The sequence below is a fragment of the Peromyscus maniculatus genome, chromosome 2 (assembly GCF_049852395.1).
Source record: "Peromyscus maniculatus bairdii isolate BWxNUB_F1_BW_parent chromosome 2, HU_Pman_BW_mat_3.1, whole genome shotgun sequence".
Taxonomy (NCBI): domain Eukaryota; kingdom Metazoa; phylum Chordata; class Mammalia; order Rodentia; family Cricetidae; genus Peromyscus; species Peromyscus maniculatus.
The window spans coordinates 17,163,506-17,185,266 of NC_134853.1; the positions used below are offsets into that span (position 1 = coordinate 17,163,506).

Here is a 21,761-nt window from a genome sequence, read left to right on the forward strand (position 1 = left end):
GAATAGCACCATCGACAGCAGAACGGCTGCAAGGAACTGAGCCTGACAGGCTGAGAAGCAGGCACTTCTGTTTATGGAAGAAACAGTCCTGAAAGGCGGAGAGATGATGCAAGAACAAGGCATATGTTCTTTACTGACCTACATCTTTCTTCTTTTTCTTTTTCCTGATAAGTAGATTTGATCTATTTTATTTCATGTATTTTGTTTTTTGAGATGACCTTTGTAGATAGCCCAGGCTGGCCTCAAATTCACAGTCTTCTGGCCTTTACCTTCCCAGGGCAGGTAGTCCAGGCTTCTGTACCATACTTGGCTGCAATGCCCAACTTCTAATGATTGAAATCTAGTACTGGTAATTTTAAAAACGATGCATCTGAATAAGCTACATTTTGCTACTTAAAATTGAAATTGTTAACAAAGTTACTTAAAGTGGTCCATAGAGTATACTTTAGCATATTTTCAGTACAAAGACATCAGGCTTACTGAATATGGGGCAGGAGAAAGCATGTATAGATTTCCTCATTACAGTGTTCCTTTATGGTACAGTGTAAGGTAAATTTCAAAGGCCTTTTCTATGATTCTAGTTCTTACTAGTTCTTGTTACTGCTTTTTCTGTCCTGGCATTAATGATAATCTTTCTTCTTTTGGATTTTGAGAAATGTAAATATATTTGTATATGCACACACACAAATATTCTGTCTCATACGTACAAACTTCTCTTTTCTAACAGAACACTAACAGGTTTACCATTCATTTATTCAAGGGATACTCAGAACTGACTGAGTCAGCGTTGTGCTAAGCACGGACATTGCACAGTAAATGAAATAACCACATAACTAAATCTTACAATCTGGTGAAAGAAACAAAACCAAATAATCACAAAAATATTGTGCAAACCATATGTGATGAAAGTCAAGTACCAACCAGCCTTTTTAAACTGAGATGTCATGAAATTAAATTATACTGGTAATGACTAAAGTGTTATCTTCTCAATTCTTAAGACTGGTACAAAGTGAGTATCATCCTACCCAGAAGTAGAGAAGGTCATTACAACCACAGGTGTTTTAAAGCACTAGGAGACGACTTTCAAACCATCGAAGGGCTCCTCCTACAAATACTCTGAGGAAGGAGAGACCTTGTTTTCCGTAGTGGAGAGGCAAAGGGCTAGTCAAGAAAGCCAATGAAGTGAAGTTTGTGTCGAAATTTTTGGGATGTGTAGGAGTTACAGTGGCGTAGTTTGAAATATTGTCTTTCTAGGAAGCAATATACTTGAAGACCAAGAAGCATGGTAATGTTAGATAAAGAGGAGATGGACACAGCTGATGTACAGAGAATGGATGAATGGAGAAGTAACAAACCCATGGCTGAAAATGTTGAGTAGGCTGGGACCAGAATGATCTCATCAAGGTGCACCACAAAACCATCAGGCTATAGTGAGCTACAGAAGGAAGAGGGGATGAGGAGAGGAAGACGAGCAGGAAACTACAGTAATTATGGCAGGGAGCTGCTTGTACTAGGATGGAGAGGGCCGAGCCACAGGAAAAGCAGACGAGTTTGAGTGGTCCTAAAACATAAGGGACTAGAGCAGTGGGGATGTGCGAAAGAGCTGCAGGTCTGGGCAGATACTGATGCTGAAGTTGGGGGAAAACTGTCTGAAGACGGTTCTTAAGCTGAGGCGGCACACACCAAGGAGCAGAGAGATGCTCAGGTAGAGCATGCAGGGCTCATGCAGGGCTGAAGGCGACATGCAAAGATGGAGTGAGAGAAAGAAAAAGAGATAGAGGGGTGCTTGGTTACTTTTCACCATTATTTGAAAAAGTGCAAACAGCTCAGACATGTACCATATGCTATGTTCACTGAAATGCTCTCTGTAGTTTTTCAAAACAGTTGTAATTTTTCTAATAATATAAATCCTTCAAGTACAATAATTCATTAAGAGATTTTCTTATATTCAAATGCAAAAAAACTTGATCCTTTTCATACATTGTTCAATGTTTCCAGAAATTTTACTTTACTATACGAATTAATCTAATTTCCTAATTTTTTATTACTTTGGAGAAACATAAAAATACTAGCCTTAAAATTATTGTTACATTAACCAAAAGTTGAATATTATGTGAGCTATTTTGGCTAAATGATTGCTAACATGCTGGATAGTTTGAGGACTGAAAATTTCCCTTCACGTTTAAAGCTTTAATACAAACAAAATGCTAAATAAAATCCTCAATTGAAAGAAAGCAAGAAAATTCCATGCAGAGACTTATTTGGGAGAACTAATTCAATTCCCACCCTCCATTACGTTCTGATATGAAGTTGGTCCTAAATTTATTCTTCAGTTTAAATTGGGTTTTGAAATAATTTTATAATCTCTTATTTCAATTTGTTACCTACCAGTTAGCAATGTCCTTGTGAGCTACTAAGTTTTGGAGAAATGCTTGTAATCCTAATTGTCGATCTTCTAAAAAGTCCGCATTGTAATTATCTTTAAACCAGCGTTTAGGAGGAAGTGCTAATCGAAAGCCTGGAAACATCTCTTTTAACTGAAAAAGAGAGAGAGAAAAAAAAAGTTAAACTCAATTACATGAATTGAGTACTGTTCTATACCACTGACTATGTGAAATTATTCACCAAACATTAAGATAACTAAACCAACTAAGCCTTTTTCTCATTGTGTCTTGATGCCTCCAGAGCCGTGCACGCAGACACTCCAGTTGCTCCACACCAGTGCCTGCACATGGTATTTTCCACTTTCTCTTGTTAGTCATCCTGGGGAAAGGAGTAGGATTTACTGCGGCTGTAATCTGCATTTCTGACTTCATAAATACTGTTAAATACTATACAATTGGCTATTTGCATATCTTCTCTGATGTATTACCTATTTAACCTAGGACCAGCCACTGGGGGAAAAAAAAAGTTGGGCTGTAGCTTTAAAGATGGAGGAATCACATAAAAGGATGGATCCATGCCCTAAGAATGATCTGCGGCTCACAGGCAGTAATCAGACAAGGGCCTTGTCCCTACAACATCGAGAAACTAAACTCTGACCAAAACCTGAATGAGCCTGGAAGCTGATTCTTCCCTAGAGACGCCAGATAAGAGCTTGTCTGGCCCTAAAAAGCACCTACACCCCATCCCAAGCCACTATTAGGAAGAGTTTTAACAGTGTAGGCAGCAATAGAACTAATACTAACATTACATATTTCTGCTAACTTTCCTTTAATTCTAAGTGATGTTAAGTAGATTTTCCTCAAACTGAGGTTATATAATTATATATGAAATATTAAGCATTTCATATTTATATTAGAACAATTTTTCATAAATATGCAGCTAACCATGTAGATGACACTAAAGATTATTATAGTGAAATGAAGTCTGATTTTCTTATGACCCCACAAAGACAGGGAACAGACTGATAACTCCCAACTGAGGGGCAGCTTGGGATTTATTGACTACTTACTTTGTCATTAAGTCTAGAGAAGTCGGTGTACCTTCTGAAAACTACCCAGCTTTCTTCTGGTGTTTTCTTTACTAATATTTTATATACCTAGAGAGAAAGGGATTGATACAGGGGAAGCGATATTGAGAGAGGGGAGGGGAAGAAAGAGAGGGAAGACAAAGAAAGAGGTCAAACATTTCTAGAAAACTTGATATATCAAGCAATTTTTATGCAAGAAATATGAAATCATTTAGATAATCAAATATATGGAGATGGAGACACCAAAATAATTAAAAAAAATATGACCAAGATAAAATGCCAAAGTACATGTGTGGACATGAGAGAGCAACATCCAGGAACTGCTGTCTCCTACCATGAGAGTCCTAGGAATGAGCTAAGGCCGTCTCACTGAGCTGTCTCACCAGCTCGGTCCTATCTCTTAGTAGCTTCAACGTGGAGGTTAGGCTTCAACCTGTGGCTCTAGGCAGACAAAAACACTCACACCCTAGCAGACTCTTAATGAGTACACATTCTTTCTTAAGATGGGTAGGTCAATATAAAGAAACAGCCATCAGGTTATAATGGGTGAAACGTTCTAAATGATGGTTTCACACATTTGCATCTTATCCCAGTAGTATGATACCTGCATCCTATCCTAGACTGTTTCTTCAAACTAATGCCAACAGTTTTCCTTGGAGGTCCTCTCCTCCAGGCAGAAGTTAACAGCGTGAAACAGAGTAAACATAAAAACTTTATTGCAAGAAAATCCAAAAACAAACCCTTCAATCTAATGTGACTTTAGCAGGGTTAGTGTTAAACACATACAGGCCAATATACATAAACACACAATATTAAAGTATGTAAACTAGGCGAGTTGTGGTGGCCCCTGCCTATAATCTCAACACTTGGGAGGCAGAGGCTGGACAGATCAGTATGAGTGCAAGGCCAGCCTGGTCTACACAGTGATTTCCAGGGACAGACACGGCTACATATCTCTATGTCTCAAAACACTAAAAAACAAACAAACAAAACAAAACAAAACCCCAAAATATTAAAACTGAACAGATTTTGTAAACAGTAGTTAATAAATAGAAAACAAGTAACTATAGATCCCTTCAAAGAGTATTGAACAGTTATACCAGACAAATATGATCACAAGACCTCCGCCAGCCACTACAAGACATTATTAGGAGGAATTAAAGACTTAACCAATGGGTTCCTCAGATAGCTGAAGACAGTACTGTGAAGGTGAAGGGTCTCTCCAGTGACTTGTAGATCTAACAAACCCAGTGCACAGGGCAGAGAACAGCAAGGGCCATCCTGAGAAATGACAGAGCTGGAGTGCTGAAACTACTGGGGATCAAGGCCTATTGAACACTGTACTAATTAGGGTTGTGGAACTGGTAAAAGACAGAAAAATGAAGCATAGGAGATTCACCTTTATGAACTGTGTCATAGGCAACATCGGAAATGAAGAGTGCTTTTAAATAAAAGCCTGATTAAGAGATTTTGTAGAAAAATACAAATGGCTTGGCCTTTCATCATAATATGGACATAAGAATCACTCCTGGATGGTCTGCTGATATAAATGTGAAAGATCGAACAAAAAACTGTTGGACAAAAACATAGACAACACCTTTACAACATTAGAGGAGGCAAAGATTATAAAAGAAGTGCTAGCCGGAGCCAAGTGTGGTAGACATGCCCAGTCCTAGCATGTGGGAAGCAGAGGCAGCAGAACGGAACGTCTGAGAACAGCCCAGGTTACACAGCAAGACCCCATCTTAAAAGAAGAGGCAAGAGGGAAAAAAGTACTAGTAATAAAAGAGCATAACAAACTGGGCCATGTTAAGGCTATGTTTATCGCATGCACTAAGGAAAGGTGAAAACAGTTACCACACGCATACATATCTGAAAAAGGACTGTGTCTAGAATGCAGAGAACTGCAAAATGGAGATGTGTAAGAGAATATTCAAATAGCCAAAAAGGTTTTGAATGTTCGTTTTTGTTTTTTTGAGACAGGGTTTCTTGGTGTAGGCCTGGATGTCCTGGAACTTGTTCTGTAAACCAGGCTGGTCTTGAACTTCGAGATCTACTTGCCTCTTCCTCCCAAGTGCTGGGATTAAAGGCATGCGCCACCACTTCCTGGCTAGGTTTTGAATGTTTTAATGTAATTAGTTATTAAGAAAACTCCCATTTTATATAAACCAGAATACATGAATTAAGAAGGTAGGAAAAAGGTGACACATTAGGAAATTGTGGAATGAGTGGAAATCCCACACTGCAAGGGCATGACCCCTACAGAGCACAGCTCACTTCCAAGACTGGGCTCTGAACTAGCAACTTCACTCCCCAAGAGACTGCAAATGGAAACGTGTACATGTGTTTCCCAAGTGATCAGTACTAAATGAACATAGCAGTAGTGTCTGAAAGAACCTGAAAAAACAAGCATTACCAGCAATAAAAACGAGCTACCCAAAAAGCCTGCCTAAATCTTAGGCAAGATTAAGGGTGACTCTTACAAGCATAATGCTAAAACAAAACTGGATCCCAAAGAGTATGTGCTCAACAACCACATTTATGTCATGTATAAAAAGGGGCAAAATTAACCGGGGCTAGCAGAAAAATCTTGGGTAAGTGGGTACTGACTGTCGGGGAGCATGGGGTGTTCTATGATGTTCTTTTTCTATCTATGTGCTAATTACAGAGGTATGTCTGGTGGTAAAATAAGAGTTTGCAAAAGCATGGAACTCACTGGGTAATAGCCACAGAATTTTATGGTCAAGAATTTGAAGTACAGGCTTGCCTTAATCAGGACGCACTTAAGCACACAGGTCTTTTACTTGTTACTGGTGTGCAGCAGAAGCCAATACTTACAGTAAATTTGGCTCGCTCTTCCATAACTTCATAGCCCAGAATCGTAGGTGTAGAAGGTCTATCTTCCCAGTTCACTGTGTCAGGATGCTGCTCTTCAGTGTCTCTTGGTCTAGCAGAATATTCAATGGATGAATCTGTACCTGTAAATTTAGTCCTAATGAGAGGACTACCACAGACTGATGATGTACTGTCCATCCGATCCTGAACATTCGTCTGCTTAAAATTACCCGTATTTGAGTCTTCTAACTGGCCTTTGGAAGAGTTTGAGCTGGTCGAGACACTACCAAAAGAAGAACTCCTTTGATTTCTGTTGGTTGTAAAACTGGAAGCAGAGTTTCCTATTGGCATAGGAACTGGGACATAAGGGGTTGCCATCTTCTTCGGCCTTGGCAACAAACCTGTGTACTCTGGACTCCAAACACTTAAAGAACAACCAATATGCAGTTCATTATTTTCTTCTTAGGAACTCACTATCTAAAAATGAGAAGGAAACATTCAAGGGTTAGTCTTCTACCTAGAATATAATCCAAAAGAAACAAAATGTCCTTTTGAATTTGTGACACTCAACTAGTTTATGAAGACATACTTCTAATACCTTCCTTTCATCTAAATTATCTCCGTGGACTCTTGTTTGCAAGGTGAAGAGAGCAAACTTATTCTACATTTCTTTTCTTTCTTTCTTTCTTTTTTTTTTTTTTTGGTTTTTCGAGACAGGGTTTCTCTGCGTAGCTTTGCGCCTTTCCTGGAGCTCACTTGGTAGCCCAGGCTGGCCTTGAACTCACAGAGATCGCCTGGCTCTGCCTCACGAGTGCTGGGATTAAAGGCGTGTGCCACCACCGCCCGGCTTACATTTCTTTTAATACTCATAATACACAGCATTCTTTTTTTTTCCCTACTTTAATTCCTTTATTTCTGCAACGTTCATTTCAAATGGATTCAATCCTAACATACATACCAAACACACCCCGCCCTCCCCCCAAAGAGGAAGAAAAAGAAGTTCTGTCATCCTGATAGTACTATAGGTTGAGTATAGGAACAGAAAGGAAAAATCATTCACATTGCCTTTTTATAGACCAAGGACTTAAATAAATCATAGTCAACCAGAAACTTAGGTGGTATGTATTAAGGCGTGCTCTTTTATCTTGTCAGAGCCTTGGGAACACTAAGGCAGGTACTCTACCCCTCTCTTCTTAAAAAAAGGATGTTTTTAATTTTTAGATGGGGTCTCACTAACTTACCAAGCTGCTGCCTGTGAACTTGCTAAGTAGCCCAGATAGGCTTGAACTTTTATCTTCTTGCTTCAGTCTCCGGTCGCAGGGATACACACCTGCACCACCAACCCAGCAACAAGTGTCCTGAAAGGAACATTTTATAAAACTTAGCATCAAATACATCAAAAGTAAACTTGACCCAGTGAATGAATCTTGATGAAAATCAGTCAAAATTAAATGATTAAATTTTGTCTTAGTTTGTAGATTATTAATTCTCCATAATCTAGGGTCCAAAAGATGGTTGTGTCAGAATAATTTTGTACTGTAAAGACGTAATGATCTACCATTCCATCATTAAGGAATAAACTAAAATTTTAGGTGCCAACCACTAGAAATGGCAGGACAGGGGATCTACGCGCCCAAGTGCATTTGCATAACTCTACTGCCCTTGGGGAGATGCTGAAACAGGATTTTTTTAACCTCACGTGGCCAGTGAACCTTCCTTGGAGTCGAATATTCAAGGACCCGGAGCTGCTGATTCACCTCTTGCGTTCTTTCAGACGCACCCCCAGCCCCATCCCCCCAAAAAAGAAAGAATAACCGAGCATGACTTCTCAGCGCCAGCGAGCTGGCCTTTGGCATCTGCCACCTGAGGCCCGGGGCTGCGGAAGGCGGCCTAAGCGTGCCCCCCGCCCGGGGAGTTCCACCCGGGAGCTGCCGGGCGTGCGGAGGGCGTGTCGCGTTCTCCGGGGGCGCCTGCCGGGTGTCCCCGGGAGGATGCTCCAGCGCTACCTGTCTCCCTCGGACAGGTGAGGTGGGTGACAGCGAGGTGGCGGCGGAACGCAGGCCCCGGGGGGACCCGGCGGGGGCGGTGTGGTCGGCGCGGGCCGCGCCCCCTCGGACCCCGCTCCGCCGCCCCCAGCCCTCCGGGGCGGCCGAAGGTCAGGGGCGGCCAGGGGGTGCGGCGGGGACCCCTGCAGCCGCCCCGCGCCCTCCCGCCAGCCGTCGCGGCGGCAGGTGTCCCCCGCGCCCTACCTCGGAGCGGCCCCGCGCGTCCCGGCGCCGGGAGGCGGCTCCTCTGCGACTGCGGCGGGTCGCCCTCCTTCCCGGGACCCGGGGCGACGCACGTGACCTTCAGCCCGACAGCAGCCGCTCGGCGCCTCGGCTCGGACACCCAGCCCGGTTCCCGCGAACCGGAGGGAGGGGAGCCGCTCCAGGAAGTGACGTCACACCGCGCCGCCGCCCCCGGAGGCTCGCCCGCGAGGTGTTGGTCCCCGTCTCCGCAGTAGCCAGAACAAATCTAATTTCCTCGCAGAGGATCGATGGTTTTCCACAGACTTTATGATTAAAAGTGCCTTTCTGAGAAGTGGGGCTACGATATCTAGTTTGCCAAGTGGGTGACAAAAAAAAGACTTCAATTCCCAGGAGGCACTGTGGGTAACCTAGGTTCAGGCTCGAGCTTTGCATCATGGGACTTGTAGTTAACACTGGTCTGGGGGGTCTCTAAAAGGTTATTAGTCATTTTCCATAATTAGCAGCTCTTTGATGGATGAAAACTGATTTGAAAAATAGGCAGGTAGAACACTATTTTATTGTGTATTCGTCCCATGCAATTTAGGACTTTCTCTGGCAAAGATTTCTAAATTTCTTAGTAATTTATCCCAAGTGATAACAATATTGGGCTGCTTAGGTCTGCTCATTTGAAAACCTATAATGTTTCAGTAACACTATTATTTGATGGTTATATACCAACGTTTACAGGGCCAGTAGAGTTGTGCAATCTGATTTAAAGATCATTTCATGATTTCTAGGGCTTTGGAGCAATAACAAATGAATGAATGAAAAAAGAAAGAAAGAAATAAAAAGGAAAAGGAAAGGAAACATGACCGCTCCTAGGTATAGTGGAGGGGAGGGTTTACTGTAAATATGTGGGAGAGCATAGGTAGAGACAGACACAGGGACACCCGGGAGAGGCCAGTCTGGGGAAGGGAGAGGGCACAGAGGGGAACCAGGTGCAGCAGGTTCGATTTAATGTGTTAAACAGGTGTAGTAGTCAGGGTTCTCTACAGTCACAGAACTTATTGAATGAAAATTCTCTCTCTCTCTCTCTCTCTCTCTCTCTCTCTCTCTCTATATATATATATATATATATATATATATATATATATATATGAATTTATTAGAATGATTTACAGGCTGCAGTCCAACAATGGCTTGTTATGAATGGAAAGTCCAAGAATCTAGTAGCTACTCAGTCCCACGTGGCTGGGTGTCTCAGCTGGTCTGTTGGGATCTCCAAGAAGGAATGGATGTGCTGATGGAGGTGAGGGCAAGTAGGTGAAGAACACACTGTTCCCTCTTCCATTGTCCTTATATAGGCTTCTGACAGAAGGTATGACCCAGATTAAAGGTCTGGATCAATAGAGTGTGTCATCCAGCCTCAAGATCCAGATCAAAGGCATGTTGTCTTCCTGCCTCAAGATCCAGATCACAAGTGTGCCCTCCATTTCTGGATTATAGTTCATTCAAAATATAGTCAGGTTGACAACCAAGAATAGGCATTACAACAGACACTTCAGCCATTTGTCCCAGGGTTGAAACCTAACACCATGAAGGGGCAAATTGATAGTGGTAATTCTGACATAATTGTAGTTTTTTTATTGGAGAAATACTACTCTTTAAATATGAATGAAATAGAATTCTTTGAAAACAGGAAGGTAGTTTTCAGGATGAAATTGGCAGTTTTGTCTGCAAGTAATGTCACTGAATAAGGAGAAGAAAAAAAAGCAAAACAAAGAATAGCTTTCTCAATATGAACAGGGTTACAAGGGCCAAAGAAATCAAAACTTTCAAGAAATAAGAGTGTGCAGGTGCCATAATGTGAAGAAAGATGTTCTTGGCAAGGTGGTTGGACTTGACCAAGAGTATTTTTTTTTTTTACAGATTATTGAATGGAGTATAACAGAACACACACACACACACACACACACACACACACACACACACACACACACACACACACCATATTTTCTGGTATTGATAAATGTCTAGATTTTACTTTCAAGAAATAGCTAAATGGCTTTAGTAACCAAGGAAGAACATCATGTGTAGTCAAGATAAGACTATCTGACTATATTCTGACTATATATATACATATAGTGTGTGTGTGTGTGTGTGTGTGTGTGTGTGTGTGTGTGTGTGTGAGAGAGAGAGAGAGAGAGAGAGAGAGAGAGAGAGAGAGAGAGAGAGAGAGAGAGAGAGAGAGAATGGCACTTGAGCTCACCCAGGATATTGTTACATAAGGTATTTGGCTCTCATCAGCCTGAGGTGGTAGTGGGGTGTGAAGGAATAAGAGGTAAAAACTACATCAGAAAAGAGGTGTTTGAAATGGGAAGGTATTTTTCCAAGTGGCTTATTAGTTAAGCATGTTTCCCCCTTCTAAGAAATTGCTCTATTTTCTGTACATTTGGCTTCTCCAGTGTGTAGCAGGAATCTTAAAAGTTCTTATTAATAAAATCAAACCTGAGGCCAGTTATTGGGGTCAATGCTGGTAGATCAGAGAGACAGAACAAGCCACAGCTATCTCACCTTGTCAATTCCTCAGCTGGTCCTGTTTCCTCAGACTGGAAGCTTCTGTGTCCTCATCCCAATGGCTCTCAGCTGAACTGCTGCTTAAAAGCCTGAATGATTAACCAGGCCAAATGCTTCTAGTTTCTGGTCCTCACGCCTTATATATCTTTCTGCTTTCTACCACCACTCTATGGGATTAAAGGCTGGCTTTCTGGGATTAAAGGCGTGTGTCACCATGCTTGGCTTTTTCCAATGTGGCCTTGAACTCACAGAGATCCAGAGGGATTTCTATCTCTGGAATGCTAGGATTAAAGGTGTGTGCTATCACTGCCTAACTAGTGGCTTTTCTGTTCTCTGACCCCAGATAAGTTTATTAAGGTACACAATATTTTGAGGAACACAATACCACCACACCAGTGGCTATATATTCCCGTTAATGCATATTTTTATTAAAAGGTTTTTTTTTCAAGTAGAATATTTGATCTAACTTGTGTCCAACAGGAGCTCTTTCCTGAGAACTAAAATGGACATGGAGTTGAGGAAAGCCATAAGGTTGATGTCACAGGAACTAATGTGAAAGGAGTATCTGTGGTGAGACGTCTCTCAGTTTCACTGCCAATTTCTCTAAAATCGATCAGTTCCTTCCCCCGTCTTGACTTTTCCTTGAACTCTATGAAATAGCCCAATGAGTTTCCCCAACATATTAGCTTTTTACCTAAATCTGGTCAAAGTTAGTTCTTTAGTGTAAAACTCAAAGTGCAAGTAAGTCAGACAAACTGAAAATGAATAGCAGATGCCGAGAAAAGTCTTACAAACATTTGAGTTGGGCTGAAGAGGTGGCACAATGGATAAAAGACCTTGCTGGACAAGTGTGAGGACCAGAGTTCAGATCCCCAGTATACACATAAAATAACCAGGAGTGTGCATGCATGCATGCACATGTGTGTGTGAGTGTGTGTGTGTGTGTGTGTGTGTGTGTGTCTGTGTGTCTGTGTGTGTCTGTATCTCATCCCAGTTCTTGGGAGGTGGACATGGGGGATCCCTGGATTTAGGCTACCTCAACTAGATTAATTCTAGGTTCGGTGACAGTAAAAGGAAATCAAGGATGAAGGATAATACATGCCTGATCTGCATACTTATGTACAAGCATCTTCATGTGCACACACGTGTGAACACACTTGCAATCATGCACACCACTTACAAACATATACAGACAGTAATATAAATATATGATTTTAAATAAAGTGAGGTCATTCATAATGGAACATTATTAGTCCATTCCTCTGATGCCTCTATATAGCGAGCTGATGTTTATAGTGTAGGAAAACAATTCCTCAGTAATTTATAATATAAAAAAACCCATGCAATAACCGCATTAAGTTTTAAAAAATGAGTTCCCTGGTTCATGCTTGTTCTCCATAGGTGGCATTCCTGTCTTCTTGCTATTTAGGATCTACATTCCACTTGCTCTCTTTCTTCACTGTCGAGACATTGAGTCTAGAGAAAGAACCACAGGTGATCTATATCTGGAGAGCCAGAAGGTCAACAAAGCAGCAGCGTGGCGACTGTGACACCTGAATCTATCCCCACGAATCTGTGACCTCTCCAAAGTCTTCCATTCACAGTGACAGTCATCTGATACTCAGACTGGTACAGAGATAGCTGCTGTTATCAGTTATTTTTCATGCTGTGTGGACATCCTACTGGGGACATATCAAAGTGATACAAATTTTTCCTCAAAAATCAGATTCATAGTCTTAGACCTGGGAGCATGAATGCTCTCCATGAGGAAAAGACTTTGTTTTACGAAGAAGGATCCTGGCCATTTTCTTGAGCTCAGACAGCCAATCAGACTTCCTCCTTCTCCCAGGGCATCTACACTCTGTCCTTCCCTAGGACTTTCTGATGGTTAGCTGCTGCTACAGCTGTTGTTCGGGAGATTTCCATGGATCTTGTGTATGACAATGTCTGCATTGGGCCTTGAGGGGCTAGCAGGAATTGTTAAAACAGGGAAGGTGGTCTCTCTACACACAGTGAAAGGCTTGAGAGAAGACACAGCACCAAGTGTGGGGTGTTGAGGGAAGGTTAGGGACAGCCTGATAGAAATGAAAGGTGTTTGTAGGGTGTCACCAGACAGAGATGAGTTTCTGATTGTCCTTTAGACTGTCTCAAATGTGACCTTATCAGTAATGCCTTCCTGCTCACCCTAGATAGAATTCAGGAAGCCACCCTCTGTTACCCTATTGTTCTTGGTTCGTGAATGGAGGCTGACATCATATTATATCATAAGTGCTTACTTGTTCAGCCTTGGGGCCTGGATTATGTATTAGATATCTATCTGCCCACAGAGCCTTAACACCACATAAGGAATAGTCCCCACAATTACATTTTTTTAATACCTAGCCCTTTTTACACATTCACATTTTCACGAGATCATTTTAGACATTTGTACTTCCTAGTTATAATTTGCAAAACAAAATCTACATACTGTTCAGAGACCGATGAGCTCTATCATGAAGTTTATTTTACCCCCAGAACAGTCAGTCAGCTGATCAATTAATCAGCTACTTACTGGAAACCTGTCATAGGAAATGAACCTCAAAGGCCAGCTGAACCAATTATTGGACACTCTGAGTGCTCAGGTTTTCTCTTATATGATTTGCTGATGCTTTTGCCTCTGATCTTCCTGTGTCCTGCATCCCAGTTAAGGGGCTGAGTCAAACTCTTTACAACAGCGCCCACATTCCTTTTGACAACCCCTGTGTGGCTTTACACCCATCTCCATCAGATGAGGTTATCTCTGTGTCAGCCTCTTGGACCAGACCCAGAGGGCACCTTGAGGGCAAGAAAGGTGGGTTTTCTTCTCCACTGGTTGACAGAACCTCTGGCCAAGTTCTGTAGGGCTAAGTTGAACAAATGAATGAATGTAAATAAGTGATGAAATTTTCATTTTTTATTCTTCTGGTTAGTGATTCTAACAGCCACACCTTCTCAGTGGAATTTTGTTTTGAAGAAACATGTGGAAGCTATAAGAACAAAATCAGAGCAACTGTGGTTGAGGAGAATGAATACTGCTAATTACGGAGGGTAATTAATTGTAAGCCACTGGACTGGCCAGGGGACTGGGAAGGTCTACTTCAGACCTCACACTTCCAGTGTATGTTGCTTGGAGTCAGAACTGGATCGCAGAACAAGCGCCATAGTCCAGTTAGCAGCGCTGAGGTCCATGAGAAGCCTTTGGAGAGCAAAAATAAATTGAAAACCAAGAAGCCAAACTTCTGAACTTAACCAGACCAGTGAGTCAGAGTGTATTTCCCTTTTACGGTCTCAAGCTGCTTTGAGAAATGCTCCTGGCATATGACTAAATAATGAAATCTCTAAGTGCCTCACAGTGTCAGCATTTTCAACATCTCCGTTTGTAAAGCACTCTTCCAAAGGGGGATTAAAAAATCCTGTCGGGTAAAAAGCTAAGACTTGGAAGGAGCGGCTCCAGTCTGTCAACACTGGCATTGTTGCTTGTTTCCTAGAGGAGCTGGACGTCTTCCAGGGAGTCTTGTCAGGGTCTTCTTCACTTTTGCACATGTACTGTGGTGCAGTACTGGTCCTCCATGGTTATTGTGAGAGTTGAAATGATCGTGCCTTCGAAGGGCTTAATGCCGACAAAAGGAACAGTAGCTCCCACTGCTGTTTCCGGAGCATCCAGGCAGTGACTTTTAAAAGGTGTGAACAGCAGCAGTAATAACGTACTTAGACATACGTTGAATGAATGGATGTTGGGAACCTCTACAGAGAACCGCTGTATTGGCTTCATGTTTCATGTACATTAATTGTGTTTTCTCTGTCTTTTTTCTCCTATTGATGTCTAGTTAGTGCTCTCTCTCTCTCTCTCTCTGTCTCTCTCTCTCTCTCTCTCTCTGTATAAACTTAAAGTATACTATGTGGAGATTTGTATGTATTAGGAACTGCTTGCCTCAATAGAAGTAGTGAACACATTGCATTAATTTCCCTAATTCTCACAATAATTTCTTAGACACCATTGTTACTGTAGATGGTACTTTACAGATCGTGTGTGTGTGTGTGTGTGTGTGTGTGTGTGTGTGTGTGTGTGTGTTGATGGGAATGCTATTCTGAAAGGTGAGCCTGTTGGTATGTTGGTATTTCACCTAGTTCCGCCTCCATCCTGCATTCTCAGATTCCCACATTACTATGCAGTTACGAATCACCGCAGGAGTTAGGGATGGAACCGGACTTTCATACAGTACACTGGCCAGACATTGGTTGAAAATTAACATAGTTACAGGAGTTGTATAATCGTATAATTTACATAATATCTAGGAAAAACTGATTTCGCCTCTCTTTCTTTCTCACGAACCATTAACTAGTTCTGTCCTAATTTACCATCTTAGCTATGGCCCCTAAAATTCTTGTCCCTACAGACCACCATTACCCTGGGCCTGCTCTCTCCTCGGCCTTTTGCTTTTATCTTGACTTATTCTCTGGCATGTGTCTAATGGTACTTTTTTATTTTCCTTGTTGAAAGACTGAATGAACCAGGAAAATTAGAAGATGTGGAAGTGGCTTACCAGATGAAAAGTGTTTCTGAATTAGAGTTTAGTTAGATAGAGAACTACCCCAAGCAGGACTAGACAAAGGCGATTATGTAGAAATTCCTTCAAATCTGACATCAAATGGCCACAATTCAAATAAAGGCTTGAAGACTCGATATTTGATGTGTATGTGTGTGTGTGTGTGTGTGTGTGTGTGTGTGTGTGTGTGTGTGTGTGTTTGAGAGACAGAGAGAGAGAGAGCGAGAGAGAGAGAGAGAGAGAGAGAGAGAGAGAGAGAGAGAGAGAGAGAGAGAGATGAGGTCTCACTATGTAGCCCAGCTAGCCTCAGACTCCATATCCTTCTGCCTTAATCACCTGTGTGCTGTCACCCTGCCTGAATTTTCATCTGAGCATATAAAATGTTTCAAGCTCTGTGAGGAGCCATGTCTTCATTTTTATCTAACTATATTGGTCGAGTGGTGGCCATATGCAGTGGTTATTGCTCTAAGCCTTGAGAATCCACTAACAAGATATGCAAGGTCCTTGTGCTCATGGAAGTCACATTCTTGTGACTATGTGTGCAGGGGTAGTCAATAAGTATACGAAATGAGTTTTGAGAATTTAGCTAGACTTATATTCTTTGAAGATAATAAAACAGAGTAATATAGTAAAAGTAGCAGAGGAAGTGAAACAGTTCTCTGTTGTACTGCCAACTTTTCTGGGGGAAAAATGGCCTGGATTGCTGAGATTTCAAGTTTATAAGAAAACAGTCTTGCAAAAATCTGGAGGTCACACCTTCAGGCAAGCAGTCTCAGTGCGTCCTCAGAGAAGAAAGGAAACAAGCTAATTAGCAAAACCTCTGTTTTCCTTCAAGTGTCCAGGAAAGGTGACAGGTGTTTCTCTAATCACAAATGTGGTCTGCATGCCCCCGCGACATGTTTTTTTGCTTTTTTAAAAAACATTAATACCTGCTGCTTCTAAATCTTCGCTTGCTTCTCAAGGAATCCTCACCACATAAATTTTCCCTTCCTGGCGTATTTGCAGCATCCCTGGGGGTGCCGTTCAGTGCTCCAGGGAACCTGTTCTGGTTATTGCTGCCTGCCACTGTTGCTAGATGGGCTGCTGTCACTGTGCTTGCTGCTGGCCGAGTCACGCTCGCCTTGACAGCTCTACAGCGGCCTTCGCCCTGACAGGAATTAGATGTGCCGCGTCTCTTGACTTCAACCCCATATGGCTGCAAGCTGGAGCTCTGCCAGCGGTGCTAGCAGACCCGCCCCCCCCCCCGCCCCCGTGAGGGAGATCTGTGGAGCAGTGGGCACAGCTGATAATTATAATGAAGTGGCTTCCTTCTCTTCAGCTGGAGTCCTCAAGCATTGCAGAGTGGTGAGTCAACCCTTTCAGTTTTGTTTTCCAGGGAGCTACGTGCCACGTGGGGGGCTCATGTGGAAAGGGTCTTGAGCAGGCGTAGAGTGGGCCTTCCTGGATGCCCACTCTCTGAGTCTCTTTGTGTCTAAGGCACTGCTGCCCTATGACTCACGGGAGGTCTGAGCCCGTGGCTGAACATCCCAAAGGCCCTTCCCTTCTCAGGCCTTATGAGCACTTCTGAGTAGATGAGCCATTGAGGATGCCTGCTTCATAGGTGTCTGGGATACAGGGACGATGCTCAGGAGTTTTGAGGTTTGCCCTAAGGGTTGCTCCTGGGCTATATTGTCCCAATTTTCTAGAATTTATATGAGCTAGTTAGTATCTTTACTACAATATCATTTTTCTTTTGTAAATTGGACGGTGCTTGCCTTCTAGTGATGTGAAGAAACAAGCCAAGAGAAAGACCAAGAGGAGAGACTTATGGCCCCCTGAGGGCACATAAATGAGGAAACACAGATTCTGATAGTCTCCGAGAGTCAGTCTGAAGTGAAGCCAGTACCAGGATGACAGAGGGAAGCAGGACAAAGCCTTCGGGCGACATCATTGAGCCTCAATTCTACTCTGCTGCTGAAATTGAAATAACTGAGAAAATGCATTCCCTCGTGATAAGCAAGTTTAATGCTGGATTTTCTGTTGATATTAGCTTTACAACAATAAGTACAAGACATAACACCTAGCCTTTCCCAGAGCTTAAAACGTTACAGGGATTTCTTTACAGTCATTCAACAAATATTTATTGAACACTAATGTATTAATGAATGACTCTGTCATTACAATAAACCTAATAGAAGTATTATCTATGCATCTGCATGTGCATACTCTTTATAGACATAAGCAGATAGAGATAACTATAGATTGTATAGAGGCATGTATGTGGAGGTACATATAGATATTGGTATAACTCTGGCTATAGAAATGGTTATAGGCATAGATCTAGACATAAAGATACGCAACTAGGGCCAGGAAGATGGCTCAGTGGCTTAAAGCACTTGCTGACAAGCCTGCAGGCCTGGATTCCATCCCCAGGATGGACACAGTGGAAGGAAAGAGCTTCCAGACCCATGCTGTGGCACTCAAATAACACACACACACACACACACACACACACACACACACACACACACTGTAAATACAAATACATATTTTAAAAAGCGACTTAAAAAAGGAAATGTTTATTCTAGCTCACAGTTGCAGAGCACAGTCCCTCACGCTGGGAATGTCAACGCAGCAGGAGCCTGAAGCAACCGGTTACATTCCTCAAGCAGAAAGGGACAAATGCCTCTTCTCAGCTTCCTTTTTCCCAGCCTGAGAAAAGGTGCCACCTACAGTGAGCAAGTCTTCCTCAGTCAGTCAATCTAGACACCCTCCAGGCACCCAGGCAGGGGGATCAGGATCCATCCCTGGTACATGGGCAGGCTTTTGGAAGCCTGGTGCCTGTGGTGTGACACCTTGCACAGCCTTGGTGCAGTGGGAAGGGGCTTGGACCTGCCTAGGCTCAGTGTGCTGGACTCTGCTGACTCCCCATGGGAGACCTTGATTTGGGGGATGTGGGGTTGTGGGGTGCCTTGGGAGGGAGGGCTGGGGGGTGGGAGGAGGGAGGAGGGGGTATCAGTGGGTGATATGTAGAGTGAGAGTAGAAAATTTCTTAATAAAGAAAAATGAAAAGAAAAAAAAGACACCCCCCATAGGCATGCCCAAAGGTGATTCTATAGTCTATATTCTGTCATGTTGACAGTTAACACTAACCATCACATGTATGTCTTTTGGGTATGGTATGTAAGCCATTCAAGCCAGTAACACTCCTTGAAATCCCTTTTTAAAATTTGTTTTTAAGAATATTTATTTATGTATTCATTCCTTTATTTGGTGTGTGTGTGTGTGTGTGTGTGTGTGTGTGTGTGTGTGTGTGTTCATTCCTTTATTTGGTGTGTGTGTGTGTGTGTGTATGTGTGTGTTTATACAATGAGTGCAGCTGTTCCCTGATGAACATGTAGAGGTCAAAGCACAACTGTGGGAGTTGATTTTTTCTCTTTCCACCATGTGGCTCTAGGAAATGAAATCCAGATTGCCAGGCTTGGCAGCAAGTATCTTTACCTCCTGAGCCATCTCCCTGGCCTATGGTATCCCTGAAATCCTTGTATTGAGGGGTGCTAATTCAGAGGACTGCCCTAATCACCAAGCCCACTCGATTCTGTTAGAAGAGGCCTGAAGAGAGAGGAGGGAGGGGTCCCTTAGGCTATTTCTTTCCCACCGCAGCCAATAGTTTAAGCAGCATCGTTTCACCTTTATGCTGAGGATGGCCACCTACTCAGCCTGAGCTATGCCTAACCTGTGCTTCTTTTAGATCTTTTCATATGCTAATCTGAACCACAGTGTTGGGCAAATATTACATTATCGCTGAAATATAAATAAAATCTATGGTCTCAATTACCTGAAAATGCAGACATAGTAGAGGTTTTAGGAAAGGGTGAGTTTAAGCCTTAATGGTTCTGTTCCATTTGTGACATTTGTCTGCTTGGCTGTGTAGGTGTAGAATGGCTGCTGGGACTCTTCCAGTGTTTCATTTCCCTGTATATTCTGGTATCAGAATGGAATTCTATCAGAGTGTTCCAGCTAAGAATCCTATTGTTTATCCTGGTTGAACTGTTTGTCATATACCCAATAATACATTAGTGACTGTGTCAGAACAGAATACTTTTGTCTTCTTATGTCACTCAGGATCCATTCCCATGTTTAGAGACTTTGAGTCAACTTTATCCCATATTGCATGGAGTCTTAGGGTTTGTATTGCTGTGAAGAGACATTATGACCACAGCAACTCTTATAAAGGAAAACATTTGGTTGGGGTGGCTTGTCTATATTTGAGAGGTTTGGTCCATTATCATCATGGTGAGAAGCAAGGCGGCATACAGGCAGACGTGGTGCTGGAGCTGAGAGTCCTTACATCTTGATTCAATGGCAACAGGAAATGAAACGAAATACTGGGCATGGCTTGAGCATACATGTGTTGATATTTGGTTTGTGCTCTAACAAACAAAGCTTGCCTGAAGATTAGAGGGTGGAGCTAGCCATTAGTTCACCATAGAGGTCTGGAGGTCTGTACAGACAGGAGACAGGGGTGGAGAGAGGAATATAAGGTGGATGGAGACAGGAGACTGGGTCCTTTTTGGTCTGAGGAGTTGTGGAGGTAAGTGGTGACTTTGGCTGCTTCTTTACTTGTCTGATCTTTCAGCATTTACCCCAATATCTGATTCTGGGTTTTTATTATTAAAACCAATTAGAGTTCTTGCTACACATATATGAGACCTCCACAGTGACACACTTCCTCCAACAAGATCATACCAACTCCAACAAGGCCACACCTCCAAATAGTACCACTCACTTAGGAGGCCATTTTCTTTCAAACCACCACATTCATGGCTATGTAGATGGATACCTGAACTGAAATATGAAAGCTGTTAGGAGCGGGCACAGACCACAGATGATGAAGCACAATCAGTAATATCTTCTCCAAGGAGGGAAAGTGACCTCATGAGGGCAATTAATCATGGGGAAACTAGTTGGATCCTAGGTTAAGGGCTGAAGATTGGACAATACTTCAGGGAACAGGTAAAGATATGCAGTGTCTAGAGCTTGGGATAACCTTGAAGATTTGTCCTCAACAATACCTTTCCTGCATTTTCATTGAGACTGTGCTCATTTGTACATAGGAAGTCAGGGGAGGTGGTGTCTAGAGCACGCAGAGGACAGGTGTGTCCCTCCCACACCTACTGGTAGAAGTGCTGACAGCATCATGCTCTTAGTGATGAAGAACTCCTGCCTGCAGACAGCTGCCCAGCTAGAGAAATGGTAAAGCTGGCCTCACCCACTGCCTTCTCTTTCTCAGAGAACATTGTGCTCTATGGAGAAGGAAAAGGCAGGCCCAAGCTTATGTCCAAAGGCTGGCTGAAGGTTCAACTTGCATGACCATTCATGTTTTAAAGCCATCAATTCTTCAGCGTTACTTTCCTCTCCCTGTAGGTGTACATCCCTTCCTTCCTTCCTTCCTTCCTTCCTTCCTTCCTTCCTTCCTTCCTTCCTTCCTTCCTTCCTTCCTTCCTTCCCTCCCTCCCTCCCTCCCTCCCTCCCTCCCTCCGTCCCTCCCCCCCTCCTCCTCCCTCCCTCCCTCCCTCCCTCCCTCCCTCCCTCCCTCCCTCTCTCTCTCTCTCTCTCTCTCTCTCTTTCTCTCTCTCTCTCAGCTATAATGTTACTATCTACCAGGTCACCCCAAATCAAAAGTTGATATTACATCAGTCAATTTCCCTTCTTCCTTTCCTTGCTTCTTGTCAAGAGCAATCTCTGTCAATTGTTTACTAAATATATTCCATGATGCCTTCTCTCCTATTTCAATGTAAGTACAATCCTTAGTCACTCGCATGCAGTTCATTTTTGTTATTGTTCTTTTGTTTTGTTTTGTTTTGTTTTCAAGACAGTTTCTCTATGTAACTGCTCTGGCTGTCCTGGAACTCTCTCTGTAGACCAGGCTGGCCTTGAACTCTCAGAGATTCATCTGCCTTTGCCGTCCAAGTGCTGGGATTAAAGGCGTGTGCCACCATGCCCAGCCACACTCAGTTCTTGACACTGTACATCCCATTTCCCCTTTGTTACTAGAGTGAACATCTACTGTTATAATTTATCTTATCAAAATTCATTATTATT

The 21,761-nt window shown here is 42.7% G+C and overlaps 1 protein-coding gene across 5 annotated transcripts in view; it reads right to left on the bottom strand.

Moving 5' to 3' along the window:
- Snx16 (sorting nexin 16) overlaps positions 1-19,647 on the bottom strand; it is a 32,462-nt gene extending 12,815 nt beyond the window's left edge. The window contains exons 1-6 of one of the 5 annotated variants that reach the window (XM_076563811.1): positions 8,557-8,718; positions 7,549-7,665; positions 6,538-6,784; positions 6,311-6,450; positions 3,455-3,541; positions 2,389-2,537 (exon numbers count right to left, since the gene is read on the bottom strand). In XM_076563811.1, coding sequence (XP_076419926.1) covers positions 2,389-2,537; positions 3,455-3,541; positions 6,311-6,450; positions 6,538-6,685 — 524 coding nt within the window. In that variant the 5' untranslated portion in view covers positions 6,686-6,784; positions 7,549-7,665; positions 8,557-8,718. Of the gene's footprint in view, positions 1-2,388; positions 2,538-3,454; positions 3,542-6,310; positions 6,785-7,548; positions 7,666-8,556; positions 8,763-19,494 lie in introns of those variants that run through there. The other 4 variants (XM_076563809.1, XM_042270792.2, XM_076563808.1 and 1 more) reach the window with 4 other exon arrangements.
- Positions 19,648-21,761: the final 2,114 nt, after the last annotated feature.